This window comes from Aptenodytes patagonicus, chromosome 4, assembly GCF_965638725.1.
Source record: "Aptenodytes patagonicus chromosome 4, bAptPat1.pri.cur, whole genome shotgun sequence".
Classification (NCBI taxonomy): Eukaryota; Metazoa; Chordata; class Aves; order Sphenisciformes; family Spheniscidae; genus Aptenodytes; species Aptenodytes patagonicus.
This window is the reverse complement of record NC_134952.1, coordinates 43880984-43896829: the sequence shown is the minus strand read 5'-3', so window position 1 is coordinate 43896829 and position 15846 is coordinate 43880984. Positions and strand designations below refer to the sequence as shown.

General features: G+C 40.4%; 1 protein-coding gene across 2 annotated transcripts in view; it reads right to left on the bottom strand.

Moving 5' to 3' along the window:
* The window catches only part of SH3RF1 (SH3 domain containing ring finger 1), a 93958-nt gene extending 78112 nt beyond the window's left edge, over positions 1-15846 (bottom strand). For both annotated transcript variants that reach the window (XM_076336543.1, XM_076336544.1), the window contains exons 1-2: positions 15769-15846; positions 13782-14270 (exon numbers count right to left, since the gene is read on the bottom strand). In XM_076336543.1, the coding sequence (XP_076192658.1) occupies positions 13782-14168 (387 nt within the window). In that variant the 5' untranslated portion in view covers positions 14169-14270; positions 15769-15846. The remainder of the gene's footprint in view (positions 1-13781; positions 14271-15768) is intronic.

Sequence of the window (15846 nt, the reverse complement as noted above, 5' to 3'; positions counted from 1 at the left end):
AGACTAACCAAGCCCAGCCATCAAATATGCTGTGGTTACTACATACTGGGCTACAAGATTTTTTGAGCTATAAGACATGTCTAATTACAATGACCAAGTTACTGCTTCTGTTTTATTCAGATCAACTACCTTGAACTTCAATCTGGCTATGTGCGACTGGGCTTCAATCTGACTATATCTAAGTGAAGCTGCACTGAAATCCCCTTGTAAGCAGATAAAAAAATTTCACACACACGGATTTCTTCTGAGTACTGTGCCTCTGAATATTATGAATCCATACCCTTCCATTACTGCAAGTACAAAATTGGCTCTAAAATAATATTATTTCTTCTTTTTTAACCATTTCAAATCTAAACTCTTTATCTGTGAACTGAGCAGTACACTCCAGACAAAAATATACACCAACTCAGACAACCACAGCCTAAAAAACCCAACAAACAAGGGCATTAACTTAATCAACCAATCTATCTCACTAACTCTCCTAACTCCCATCAACATCAAAAAATACGGAATTGTGTGGTATAACCTAACTGCATGTGCATTGCAGACATTTCAAAAGCTCTAAAAGGATTAAGGATGCCACGTTACATAAAATTTCACTCAGAGAATATTTTAAAAGGGCATCTGAGTTTGCACGTAAAATTCCGTGATTGCTGCAGGAAAAAAAGGGCAAACACTTCCTGACAGTCGTGCTGTTTTAACTCTACCCCCTTTTTTCTTGGATTCCTTCAGTGCAAACTCAGAAAATTTGAAACAAGAGTATTACACTAAAAAAAAGTTTCCCTATCAATTGCCAGGTATGCAATTATGAATATTTCCTATTTAACTGCATCATAGTATTTAATATTTTATTATTTTTAAAGAAATAAAACCACACAACCTTTGTATGGAGTGTGTAGAATAACCAGTTCCTCTTCTGTGCCGTTTAAAATAAATTTTGACCTCTTTTATGCTCTTCCTTTTAAAGGTAGGGAGCTGGTAAAATAACAAATAGGGAAGCATAAACAACATCAGATCCCTGTTGCAAGCAACAAAATTCTGAATTGAATATATGAAAAAGTATGATTTCCTGAGTAAAGAGTATATACACACAACAGGAGCTGAAGTTAGAAATAAGCTTTCATTGACCCTAATGTTTCTTTCTGGGTTTGGAGGTTTCAGTATAAGATAAACATTTCTTGAAATTATAAACTGCTTTGGGAATCTGTTTCCAGAAACAGTCCACTAGCTATTCTCTTTCTCCACTGAAAAATCAATTTCACTTATTAGTGAAAGTAAAGATAAACACAAATCCCCCTTACTGAACAAAAACCATGTACTTTGAAAACGTAATTCTAGAAAGATAGTTCTCCTTTTAAACGTATTACAGAAAGGTGAGCTGCTCCAAGGGACTGAAAACATACTGAAAATATTCCGTTATTTTGCTTGGAGAACCTGCCCCACAAAATTCATTCTTCTTATCTATCATGACTAAATTCAAAAGAATACTATGTAAGATTGTAGCCGTGCTCTGTAATGCTGGTAGGATGTTTACATCCTTATTTTCAGCTATTACTAACTGAAGGACTACACAAAAGACTGAGGAAACATGGAAGCAAGGTGAAAGAAAAGGCTACCAAATCAGAATAGTCACAAATGCTTTTTTTTTCCCTTCCTTCTCTGAGAATCTTTTCTGATTTCCAAGCAATTCCTAGGACACTAGCCCACCTTTTCCTATATTCTTTTTGAGTTCATTGAATGGAAGATTTAAATTTGTAGCTTTATTGGTTCTATGAGAACTATGAGAACAGTTTATTAGTAATAAAATTGACATTTTTAGACTCCTGTGAAGAATCTCAAAGTGCTTGATAGATATGCCAGAAATAATCCTCACAGTCCTGAATAGAAAGTTCTTCAAACATTCTGGAACAGAAATATTCTAAATATCACATAGTACCTGACACACTATTTCAAAATAAACAATGAAAAATAAAATACACAGTATTTTAAAATTAAAACACACACATACTGGAGGAAAATAAATGGCATGTGAGTCAACACACTTAATTCTTGTTCTTACCTCTTGTCTAGCCAACTCCTCCGTATCAACTTTTCTGTTTTGATGCTCTCCAAAACCTTCCTCAGACATCAAGCTACCTCTTCAGCTTGTTCCTCCAGCACCTCCTCCTCACCAGGTCTCTAATTCAATTCCAGTGAGCAGAGAGTCATTTGCTCGATCTGTTTTCCTGCTCCATCATTTTTTATCCAATCTGTCTATTGCTATGTTCCAAATCTACTACCATAGTTTGTTTTCTTTCAACTCAATTCACTATCTCTCTGCTCCCTTATTACTTGGCCTTTCAGGTCTTTATCACCCATCAGTATTGAATTTTCTCTGCTTTTCAGTCATCTCCTCCCAGAGGCCTTCTCCCATCCTTTCAACATTGCTTTCATGCCTCATACTCGCTGTGTGCTCAGCTCTTCTGCCACCCTCTCCAAACACAAGGTCGCTCTTGGTATCTCCCGGACCTGGCTTGCACCCCACATCCACTTCCTCTGCTCCAACTCTGGTGCTGTGTGAACATGGCTGGCAGGGACCCTCACGTTAGGCTGAACTCTTCCACTACAAACTGCTTTTTTTTCCTTCCTCCAGCTCCGCTACCTCAGGAGCTCTGCTCAGGAGATGGACGCAGCTTAAATTCAATAGGGCTAGAAGAGCCAAAACAGAAGTAATGTGCAGACTGCAGTGGTGGCCAATACCACGTTATCTGCATTAAAGTTTTTTAAATTCTGGTCCACAGACTACTGATTGCCTGAAGGATTTTCAAAGATAGCTTGTGAAACAACCACAGAGAAGCTTTTAATCTGCATATGCATAACAGCAAGGAAACAAACTGTTATTTTTATTTACCTCATTCTATATTTAAAATTTAACCTAATTTTATTGGGCTGTAAACCAGGAATTAATTCATTTAAAAAAAATAAATCCTTTATCTCCCCCCCCCCCAACATAACAAAGTGATAGTCCTTTCAACTTTTTCCTCAAGTTGTAGGTACTGTGGTAGCATGTCTTATACTCAATGGAAGTTCAGATGAGCCTTTCTCAACCTTTCAAAACTCAGTGTAGATATCAACACTTATTTCTGGAAGACCTGTATGTCTTCTGAAAGATTATCTATTCATCTACTTATTGACTATCCCTGCCCTGCTTAGACCGAAGATCTAAGAGGATTACAGAACCTGGTGGCAAGGCTGAAGGCTTGTTAACTTAATAAGGCTGTGGATTTAAAACTGTGTTAAATTAAACAGGTTTTGAAAATGGCTTAACTCTGCTAGTGTGGGTAAGATTTAAGAGTCTCCTCTCAGATCTTTATCTAGCTCATGAAAGAGACGACCATGCGAGATAATATGGCACTGGCATACACGAACAAGTAAAGGTCCATGAGACGTTGATTTTCTTTTAGCAAGCTCTCAGCTTCAGAATAAAAGCTTAATCTTTACTCAGAGGCACATTACCACAGCACGCTGAATTCATCTTTACTGGATTTGTTTAAAATAAGCTTCTAGAACAGCTATGCCCTATATATGCCAGCTCAGATCGTCATCTGATTATCTCTGAATACTTTTCATCTTGACACTTTTTAATCAGTCAGAAGTGCCTCATTCTTCCCCTATTTTTAATATAAATAAAATGCAGACTATAACCTAAAGAATTAAGATAGCATGCTAATAAAGAATAATTGAAGAGACTTGTTTTAAATTATTCAGTATTGATCCTCTCACTCCTCTGTGCAAGTAAGACTACATTCCTTTTCTTGAGTTCAGCAGCTTGAAAGTCTGGTAGGAGTACTTTTGTCTTCAACCAGAGCTTTTCAAAAGCTTGTCTTATAAAATTGTCGTTCATACAAGAGAAAACAGTACTTCAGTTCTTTAAAAAGCTTTTAATGTACATGTATATTTTGAAAATTTAGGTGCTGAAAAAAGGAAGTCAAGAGAGGTAATAAGCACATCTTTCCTTTATAAAAAGGAGAGCAGAGTTACCTCACCTTACTGCAACACTAATGCCATGAAACAAAATCAGTTTTATTAACAAAAGAACAGTAAAGACTGAGGAGTGCTTCAGGTGTTACAAAGTCCAACAGGACATTCTCTGATGGCTGGCTTATCTTCTATGCAACACTGGCAGCACTCCTTCACTTCAGAGAGGAGGAGAATGATATCTTTATTAATTTTTAAGCAACATTTAAATGCTTACCTTTAATCAAAATGCATTTATGATTAATAGCATACAGCTAGAAACGTAAAATTATACTTTGCACATTTACAGAAAATAAAAACGGACAATCTATATTCGACTCTGAAGAATCAAGCCAACTTGGAAGACAGAAAGAACAGTTAAGCACCAGACCAGAGCTTTTAGTTCAATTAAAAAAAACCCCACAAATTTACACCATATTTTAAAAATTATATGTGGAAGGCCGAGCACATCAGCACCGTTTCAAACAAAATTACTGTGTGAGAAAGAGCGCACATACATGTGCACAAGAGAATCCTGTTCTCATTTTTAGGAGATCAGACACATTCTTGCAGGTTCTGTTTTTTTATACTTGACAGTTTAAGTGCTTATACTATAGGTAGTGGTGGTGGCGAATTAATCAAGGGCCAAATAAGACAGGAACAAAGACCTAGACAAGAAATTAAATTACTTAAAATTCTGAAGTGTTCATACTCTTACGCTACAAAAACTTAACTTAGGATAACAAATCACATGCTTGAGCACCACAAGTATCAAATGAGTGCCACAGTCCTAAGCTTCTAAGAGTACAGAGATAAATGATTTCCATGGTGGATTGCTCATATGTGCCACAGTTGATTTTCATGTACCTAGCAGGCTCAGATTCTGAGACACTTTGGCAACAGTGTCTGTAAGTGAAACGTGAAGAGTTGAGTTTGACTTCTATGTTTCATTTTCCCCTCAACTGGAGAATCCAAACCTGTATGTATCCAGGAAACACTGAGTGACATTTTAAAGATAGGCATATAAGCATCACATGTCAAAGAATTCCAAATACTGGGCTCAGTTTCTCTCTTTGGAGCGATTGTCCTTATCTCCAGAGCATCTTCCTGGGTCCCAATGATTTCTTGACATTTAAGAGCATGCAGAAGAGAAAACAGCCTTAACTGTTTGCCTCCGTGCTGACCAAGACCAGCTAGGGGCTTCATGCCTGTCCTGGTTTTGGCTGGGGTAGAGTTAATTTTCTTCACAGTAGCTAGTAAGGGGCTATGTTTTGGATTTGTGCTGGAAACAGTGTTGATAACACAGGGATGTTTTCGTTACTGCTGAGCAGTGCTTACACAGAGTCAAGGCCTTTTCTGCTTCTCACACCACCCCACCAGCGAGTAGGCTGGGGGTGCACAAGAAGGTGGGAGGGGACACAGCTGGGACAGTTGACCCCAACTGACCAAAGGGATATTTCATGCTGTATGACGTCATGCTCAGCATATAAAGCTGGGGGAAGAAGAAGGAAGGGGGGACGTTCAGAGTGATGGCGTTTGTCTTCCCAAGTAACCGTTACGCATGATAGAGCCCTGCTTTCCTGGAGATGGCTGAACGCCTGCCTGCCGATGGGAAGGAGTGAATGAATGCCTTGTTTTGCTTTGCTTGCGTGCGTGGCTTTTGGTTTACCTATTAAGCTGTCTTTATCTCAACCCATGAGTTTTCTCACTTTTATTCTTCTGATTCTCTCCCCCATCCCACCGGGGTGGGGGGGAGTGAGCGAGAGGCTGTGTGGTGCTTAGTTGCCGGCTGGGGTTAAACCATGACAGTCCCCAACTGCATGGCAGCCCCAGCAATATCTATGGGACGAGAATAAATGAAAGCAGTTATTCAAGCACTCTCAGTGAAGCAAGGCTCTAACTGGGACCAGCCCCACTGTTTAGTCTGCCAAACAGAGGACAGTGCTGCCATCTTCCCCTCTATACCCACGAAAGATAAGAAGTGCAGAAAAGAGCACTTGGACGTGCAATTCTCCCACCTCAGGGCCACTCGCTTCCTCAAATTAATCCAGCTCACCTCAAAGCAGCCATTCTCGGTCAAAAACAAAACAAAACACAAACCTGCTCTCTGAAAAGATTCTGACTTGGTGATGTGAAAAGAAAAGCAAAGAACCTGATCTAGTGCAACTGACCCAAAAATTCACTGCTGATTTTCTGAGATGAGCTTTTCTGTCTACTAACAAAGAGACATCTGACAGGAATCGAGATGTAACAGATGCATACTTTTCCTTTGCGCATGCAGTAATGAGGTGTATGTATGAACAGGGCTGACCAGATGATATTTCAGCTTTAATTACTGAGGCACATTCTTGCCCTCACTAGGATGTGCATATAGGCAATGATTTAAAGGAGAAGGAAAAAAAAAAAAGAAACTTTCAAACCAAAGGAGGCTAAGCAATACAGTAACATTAACATACACTTTATGCTCTTCATTCATTTAGCAGATTTAGTCATAAATACCACAACAGTGTCTGTAGTCCAGATACTTCAACAGAACATTTTCTTTCTTATTGCTTATTTTATGTTCCCTATGTTTGACACAGTCAAGGACAGATTGGACACACGAGGGAAGACAAATACATGTTTCCTTTTTCTTGGAAGTAGTACACTAAGATCAGAAGCAAGAGAATGTTTGAATAAAGGACAACGGTGGAACCAAAGAAAAGACCAAGGAAGGTGTTAAGCATATCATAAGGAGAAGGCCAAATGCACTACAAGGGGAAGTCCACCAAAAGACAGACAAACAATTCAACATAACAAGTTTCCAGTTTTATTATCACAGCTGCAGTTTCAGGCTTGTTGTTCTCCGCAGTTCCTATCCATGCACTAAACACAGGGGTAAGAAGAGGAAGTACCATGTGAAAACCATTTCACTCAGGTAAAGGAGAGGGGAGGAGAAGGATTTCTAGTTGACCCCATCTCAATCAGCCCCTTCAGCTCTTCCTACTGTACAGGATGCCTATTAAGCCACCGAACAAGAGGTACCCATTGCAGAAAGCCAGACACTATGCATAAAGAAACACAGCAATAGCACTACCGACTGACTTTTCTAACCAGACCCCGGACTACCTATGTAAAGCAATTTTATTGGTATTTGATTTCTGTGGAAATAGGAGAAAAATTAAAAGATTTTTATTTTCTTTAAAAAAAACTGCTCCCCTTCACAAGCCCATTAGAAGTAAGGGCTTTAGACTTCCTTTTTGTGCAGAAGTTTAAATTTTCTGAATGATCAAAGCTTTTTGATTAGAGCAATAACCTGTAACTCACCAGCCAAATTAAAGTAGAGAAAAAGAGACACCATTTTATTTCAGGTAGGCAGTTTTAAATGAATCTGCAGAAACGGAGGAATATTAAATTGGAAAATGAAGGGAAATAAAGACAGCCTCCTCTTCCACCTGAAAACAAAGCAATCGTACAACAGTATCTTCCACCAATACACAAAAAAGGGTATTGGAAACAAAATAAAAAGGGATTTAAGTATCACACTTAAATACTGTGGATTTGTTTTTTAGTTTATAAATCAACTTCAAAACCTAATTATTTTCTAAATAAAGGGATTATACTAGTTTCACAGCTATTTTGTCAAGCAGATTAATGTTAGCTGGCAGGTTAAAGATTCCTATAAAGGTTCAAAGTATGGAATGAAATATTTCTGTACTACCAACACTAGTTACATTAGATATTCTCCTTTTATTCTTTTCAAAACACGCTCAAATCTACGCACCAGTGTGCCAGTCGGATACAGATTTCTCTAGCTGAAGAATGGAACACCAGCTTCCACAGATTTTTTAAGTGTCTGGCTTTTCCTCACTGAGGTATTTATGTGATTCCCTATTAAACATCCAAACAAAACAAAATCCTTTTAACAATATAACACTAGGCACTGGACCATCTTTGGTACAGGAAATGGATTATGAACAGCTCTCCAGTAATGTGGAAGTCAACGATTTAAAGAGTGAACAGTAGTATCTTCTGACCTCAACTGAGACTGTGGACCCATTGTAAAACACCCTATAGATACATCCAAAATAAAAAAGTCAATCTCTGCCCTAGAGAGTATACAGTTTAAATAGCAAGTCAAACAAAGGAAGTACTATCAGTCATATCTGCAGATGGGAAACAGAGGCACAAAGAGCTTTGAATGACTCTCTGCAAGGTTATAAAGGATGTCTGTGGCAAAGCCAGGAACTAAGCCCGGAAGCTCTCAATCCTAGCCCAATGCCTTTGGATACTGAGACAATTCTTCCCTTTGCTTATCCTCCCTCTCTTCACTTAATTACTTATCTCTAAGAGGAAACACATTAACATAATGAGAGACAGTCTATTTTCCTTTTATATTTATAATCTCCATTAAATTTTCTCTAGCTTAACATAGGACACAAAAGTGTTACAGAGAAGTAATTAAAATTGTACAAGCAATTGTAAATGCAAAAGCAGAATCTGGTATTTCAGAAAGCGTGAGAGGAAACAAAAGTGTGCATACATGATTTAGAGAGGCTTCCTAAAATGTTTTCTAACGATCACTCCGGAATATGAATAGGCGCCTATCTCCACATTCTCAAATTAAGATATTTCACATGTTAAAGTTGCACCTCGACACTCCTTACTTTTATAGGATGGAATACATGCAGGAATGCATAATTAAAACTACACAGACAACAATAAGATACACTTTTTTTTTAAATAAGGGGGAAAGCAGATTTTGTACAAATTTGTACAAACACAATCCTCAAAATCAGGTATCATCAAGTAACGATTCTCCAGCCTACCATCACAAATATCGACCATGAAACTAACTGCATTAGCTACTGTTTCTTGCATAGTTCTACAACCACTTTTTTCCCCCCAAACTTCACAATCTGATCTATTATCACAATGTGAGCCTCTTCTAAGAGTACCTGACCAGCAGATGTTTGATATGACATTTCTGTGTACTGTTTTATTCTGCTAACTCTTGTTCAGAGACAATTTAAACATCTGTTCCAATCTACACCTGCTTCTATGCTTGGCAATCCCCATATTTATTTTCAATCTTTTAATAAAGTTATTGATCTATGAATGCACATTTTCAGTCCCGTTGTTGTTTTCTAATCATTAGAAGTTTTCTAATCTAAGAAGTTTCCTTTGACAACTAAGTTCAGCCAGGATCTCAGTAGGCCAGTGAGTGCCGTGGCTACAACAGCAGCACTTATTTCAGCTCCTATCAGGTTTCTGAATCCTGCTAAATAGTCAAACTGTGTGAGCTGCCACCCTGAGCTCTCTTCTCCAGGGTGGTTACGATAAAAGAAAACCGATTGCTAACATCATGCATTGAGTCCAACAGCCAGAGAAGCCTGACCTGCTTAAGTCCTCACAGACTGGAAGGTGGCCCATTGTCCTTACTGCCCCAAGTTGTGTGCAGAGTTCAAACACCATGGCTGGGGCAAGAGAACCTCGCTCCATTTATTTTCCTTTTTGGCATTAACACTGCTTCAGCAGTTCCCAGGCAAGCCTACTGGATCACAAATGACCGCTGCTGTGGCAGTATGGATGTGGGAATTTAAAATTTTACTGTTCCTTTCCTGTGTTACACAAGCATGAGAATGGACGTGTGGGCTTACACTACAATGCAACACAGCTGAACATCAGCAGAAACTCACAGAACAACCTCCTGTTTGTGGGTTTTTCTTTCCTCCTCAGTTTAAAAGAACTTATCGCAAACATCTCAGACATTAGTGGTTCTCAACAGAAAAACAAAATTATAGGAATGCACAGAGCAAGAATTTATTGATGCAGTTAGAAAGCCCCCTTTAACACCTAAATGAGCATCTTCTAATAGCCTGTTATGTTCCTTTACCCTCTAATTTCAAGACGACTTCACCACAAGTGATATCACCAGAGGTCTCTATCAGCTTTCCAGAATAAAAACAAGAAAAAGGGGAAAAGCTTTAGGACTTTCCCATTGTCTGCACTGTAACATTTCTCAGTAAGATTTCCCACTGACATATAGTATAATATACTCAAATTACACCATCAATATTTATTCAGCATAAGCACCAACTCTATTAGGCATGGCCAACTTTTGAGCTATTCATACTTTTCTTTTGAAAAGGGAGATCATTTGAATCCTTCACTTATCTCTTCCTGCCTACACTTGGTCCAGAGAACAGCTGAAAACATTAAAAAATATTTTCAGTGATGAGGTTTCAGACTATGTAGACAACTCTGCTCTAGGTTCTGCTGAGAACACAGCCCTAACTTCAGAAACTTGGACTATAAAGAAACTAGCAGCAGAACTGGTATGCCTTAGGCACATACAAATTCAAGGGAAAAGTTAACATCTAAAATCTAAATCTATCCTCTAGTAGAGAAATTAGAACAGCTCTCCAACATCTATCAGCTTATGCATACAGCTCTGTTGAAAACTCCTGCAATAAGAATACCCTTGTAAAACTACCATAAGAAACTCAAGATAATACCTGTTTGACATACTTTGTGAAAATGACAAGATGAATAACATGAGCATAAATTTGGAAGTAAGTACCCTAAAATTTTCATATGCTCTTTTGAAGGAAACAAGGCTCGTGATCATGCAGTCCCTCAACAGCCCTCAGTAACTTGCTCCTGATGACCAGTCCCAAGCAGATTTGACAGCACACTGCGGTTCTTAAAGCTCTTCCAAGCTGTCAACCTAGCTGAAGGTTTTCACTTAAAAAAAACAAAACAAAACACCAAAAAACCCACATTAAATTAGCATCCATACCAGAGAGGGAGCTGCAGCATGAGTGTAACTATTATTTGTTCTCCCAGGCAAGCTGGCTGCTAAGAACAGAAGAGCTGGGCAGTCAGCAAACAGTTTTCCATCAGCTATAGCAGTATGCTGCTTTTGTCCAGCCGGTACCCAGGGAAAGGCACACAAGGCCTGATGCATCAAAATAGCAGGGAATAGAAAGAGGTTAAGAACTTGCAGGGAGAAATTGCAGTTGTTACAGCGGTGAAAGATTATAGAGGTTACAGAAAGAAACAGGGTTATTGCAGTGGGGGAGATAAAAGGCACAAGATTTGTTATTCCCCACCACCCACCCAGCTTCATTAGTTTTAAGACTCAAGGAACCATTTGTTTGTTTATTGCCATGTGTCACCACATACATACAGAGAATGCAATATACATAGTACTGTGCAATAACAAGGCTGGCAGCTCCATAGTCATTGATACAGTTCAGGAAATCACGCTGCAGTACATGCTGTATTAACCTTTCCTAAAAATTATGGCATCCTCTGAAAGGGCATTTATGAGCTTTGTATTACTTCAGGGTATAAGCAAAATGTTTATGACTTGACAGCCTTCATCCACGTTCACTTCATTTAACGTAACAGCAACTTTCATTTACTAGTTCCCCTTCAGCAAAATTCGTTTAGGAAATCTGACTCTGCCAGTCATCTAGAAACAGATTTTCCTCTCCAAATCCCAGAGAGGAACTGTATTTGCAACCATCTTTACCTTATAGTTAGCAAAACAAACAGGGCATTCAATTCAACACTGTCCACTAAAATGGCATTTTGCTTTCCGGACTTTTTTTTTTTTAAAAACACTTTTCATACAGAAAAAGGAAAAGTTCTTCTTATTTTCCCCTTCTTATGCCTCCGAGTCGGCTCGTGTTCTTAAAAGTACTGCCTTCCTACTAAAAAAGGCTCTGGACAAAGTGGACAGAAGATGAGAAGATTATCTTTCCCTGTCTCCCAAAGGAAAGAAGACACAAGAATGCCTGTGAAACCCCAGAAACAAAGATGTATTCAGACCTACTGTAAAATGTTGAAATCTATCACTAATATACACTGAGTATCAGTTAACTGCATGAGGAATGCACATAGTCACAATTTTAATGGCGCATGGTACAGCATAACTAATAAATTGAAGCAACGTTCCATATGTTATCACTTTCTACTCTGCGCAACATCTGGAAATGCAAATGTTGCACAACAGGATATTATAGAACATAAAAAAAAGAGAGAGAATATTCCATAATCAAGTTATTTTTTCTAATAAGGCTTTGAGAAACTCTGAAGCGCAGCCATTCACGTATGCAGTTCACTGGTGCACCGGAAGCCTTTTTGGAGGACAAGCAGTCTCTAAAAATACACAGTTACTTACAAAAGTCGACATAAAAATATATAAACAAGTTATATGGGTATTTTGCTTTGTTTTAAGTTGAAGAGCTTTTGCAAATGCAAGGTATCGTGGTAAACACCTTAAGGTTCTGGAGAAGACCAGACTGGTTTTCATACCGCTGAAGCTTCTTTGCAGTACTTTAATGTTTACCTTCTGAAAGGGGGGGGAAAAAAAAAAAAACACCCAACAAAACCCAAAACCAACCCACAAACAAAAAAACCCCACGCATCTTTTCTCCTCCCTTACCAATTAATCTACATACTGAACAAAACTCATTAACAGGAAGTGGCATGATTATTATTATTTTTACATTCTAAAGTAAAGAACCTAATAAGAGTCTCTACCAAGCAGAGAAAACAATACAATCTAATGGGAGAACACTTGTATTTTAAATCCTCATGCAAACTTAAGAGGTGTATCTAAGATGTTTTAGAAAGATTCCAATCATGTAAGTATAACTGAGGACAAATCAGTGTAAGGCTTCCTTCATTGGGCAAGTAAACTAAATCATTCAGCTATACTTTAAAATAAAGACTAGTCCTGCCAAATACACATTTAAGCCCTCTCCTTGGAACTCTTTAAGACATTTCTTAAAAATAAAATAAACTTCAGAAGAAGGAAACCACCTAAACCGTTCAGAAACTCCACTTCAAACACAGGAACTCCAAGTACGCAAGCATCACAAAATGGGCAGCAAGACCTTTCAGAGAAGCTGTTCTGCCTTGTCATTAGATAAAACAGAGCAAGGTCAGTCATCTCATAAAACTGTATTTCCCAATACAGGCTCTAGAATGGAATCATAAATGAGGCTATTGAGTCTCGATTATAACGCACGACGGAGTCTACAGGTTGCATAGATCCTAGGAAGGAACAGGAGTACAGACAGAAGGCAATGTCTTCCCATCACAGTACACAGATTTTCCAAATCACTTTAGAAAAAATACTTTGAGGAAAAACTCGTTAAAGAAGGGCTGAGGACTGAGAGTACAAAAAAACTTACCAGACCACAGTAATTCAAAGATTTCTTTTTAAAGGAAGAGAAGTAAAATGTAGCTCCGTAGAAGCCAATAGCAAAACCTTTGACTTCAACAAGAACGTAACTTCCCTGCTCACGTTTAACATTCGTTGTATCTAACTCAAAGGAAATTTACTGATACTCAGAATCATTACAGAAAGCAGAAGAGCCAAAATAAAATCTCTAATCTTACAGTTGACAAACCAAGAACAATTTCAAGTGTTCTTCACAAGATGCTTATCCTTAACAATTACTTAAGCTTTCCACATAAATTATCTTGTTCTATTTGACTTCCTTTTAATAAGACAGTTAAGGTATTGAGATGCTTTTCTTCTCCTTACCTCAACAACTGAGAGTTTTAATAAGGAAGTAGTATTACTGGTATTTACGTAACAGTAAACCAATACTGATAAGAACACTGGTATGTTTTGCTAGAAATCTACAACAAGTCTCAAAAATACTTTGTTTTGCCATATTTACTATCTGACTGCCCTTATGCTGAAGCAGAGGCCATCAACTGTTTTGAAACAGTGCAGGAAAAGATACGACTGCAACAAAATACCACCGTCACATAATACTTACCCTAACTGGGGGGCTCCGTGCTTGCACCCTTTGCTGCTGTCCAACTTGAGAGCTCTGCAGGTCCTTTGATCCGCAGTTAGCTACAGTATTGATGGGGACCCTTAAAGCATTTGTGCTACCAGTCCCACCACCAGCACCGGGTTTTCGAGGCCTCTGTTTGATGCCATCCAGTAGTCTAACAAGCAAAATATTACTGGGAAGTTCGTCAACACTGCAGTCCACTAAAGTCCTGCACTCTGGGCATCGAAGCTCATTTCGAGAGCTCACAATGCCCAGCAGACAGCGTTTACAGAATGTGTGCTGGCAAGGCAAGACTTTTGCAGAAGCATCAAGGCGTTCTAAGCAAACAGGACACTCCAACAGATCCAGCAAAGCCGATTCATCCATTTTCTTTGTATTACTTAACCAAAAAACAAATCTTTGCAGAATTTGTGTGTTTTGAGCACTCCAAGGATATCATGTTACATCCATTCCTCTTCTGACCGTCCTCTGAAATTTTTTGGGGGAAAAAGGCATTAATAAGCTGGAAAAAGAGTCAGCAAGACTATTTTATATGAAGATGTTCATAAAAAGAGTAAAATAGAAGATCTCTAGACTAATTCAGTAGATATTTTCAATAAATGAAACCTCAAAATAACAATAAATAATAATAGCAATCTACATTATGTAACAAACGCTAACAGCTAAGGTTTTTAAATTCAAGTCCCCATAGATGTAGATCTTGAGCAATTTTATTTTCACAAATTATTCCAGAACGAAGAGCTATCCGCAGTACAGCATTATAATAAAGCTTACTTTTCATAGTTCTTGCTTAATACACCTGTATCTCTGAACGTTTATTTGAAATTAGCTTTTTTCACAACAAGAAGACAGCAAAGGTAACTACAGCTGGGTCCAAAACAACAGAGCATACACCAATAGGGCACAGCAAGGGGAACTACATCTACGCCAAGACTAAGCCAATAGCAGACTACGTCTACCATTTCTGTGAAAAGTAATAGCAACGCATTACACACATCAGTCTTGAAAACAGCCTCTAGCTCACAGGGTTTTAAGCTTACCACAGGCACTGACAAGAGGGTTCATTACGGTGCCGCCTTGAAGCAGCACTTCAAAAACTATCGCGAAGTGATTTACAGCAGGAAGTGCTACTGCCATATCGTTAGGACAACACGAGTGCTGCGTATGCAGCCGCAGCGGCGAGCCTTCAGCCAGCTTAAGCGTATGCAGCGAGGGGCTGGAAAAAGGGAGGGAAAAAAATCCCACCACCAAAAAGCCCCCTAAAAAAACACCAGGCTGCTCCACAGGGGAGAAAATGGCTTGTTGAGTTCGGTAGTCCTCACCGCTACGCGCCCGCGTACTTGGCGCGGCAAGGCAGCCCCAGCCCGGGCGCGGGCCGCTGCCCCCGCGCTTCCCGCGGCGGCCCGGCGGGGAGTCCGGCCGGCCGCGCAGCCCCGTCCTACCCCTCGGGGGCTGCCGAGGCCAGGCTCCGGGCGAAGTTGAGCGCCTCCACCCAGTCCCCGCCGCCGGCCTGCGGAGGCGGCTCGCTCGGCCCCCCGGGCGCCGGACGCGTGTCGAGGCTCTCGTCCCCGCACCTACCTGCTTTCGGGCTCCGCGTCCATACCGGCTCCTTTATTTATTTGTATTTCCCCACTCCCCCCTTTAAAAACGATTCGCAGGCAGGCAGACCCCGCGGTAGGCGGTACGCACCCCTCCGCGGGCCCTCCGGGGAGAGGGGTGAGCGGGGCCGGCACCCCTAGAGGTGCATCCAGCGGCGAGGCGGGGGGAAGGAGGCGGGCGAAGGGCAGCTCCGGGGCACTGGGCTGTCACCCCGCCCCGCGGCGGTGAGGGGAAGGGGGGGGGGTCGGGCCTGCGGCCCCTCCGCCGCGCCCAGCCGCGCCGAGCCGCGCCGCCCCTCAGGGGGCGCGGGAGGGTCCCCGGGGAGGCCCAGCACTGCCCCCCTCCCCGTCCCTCACCCGACTCTCACCGTGCGGCGCCGCAGCGGACCGGAGGGGCTGCGCCGCCCCCGCTTTGTTCCCGTGAGAAGCCGCCGCCGGCCCCACCG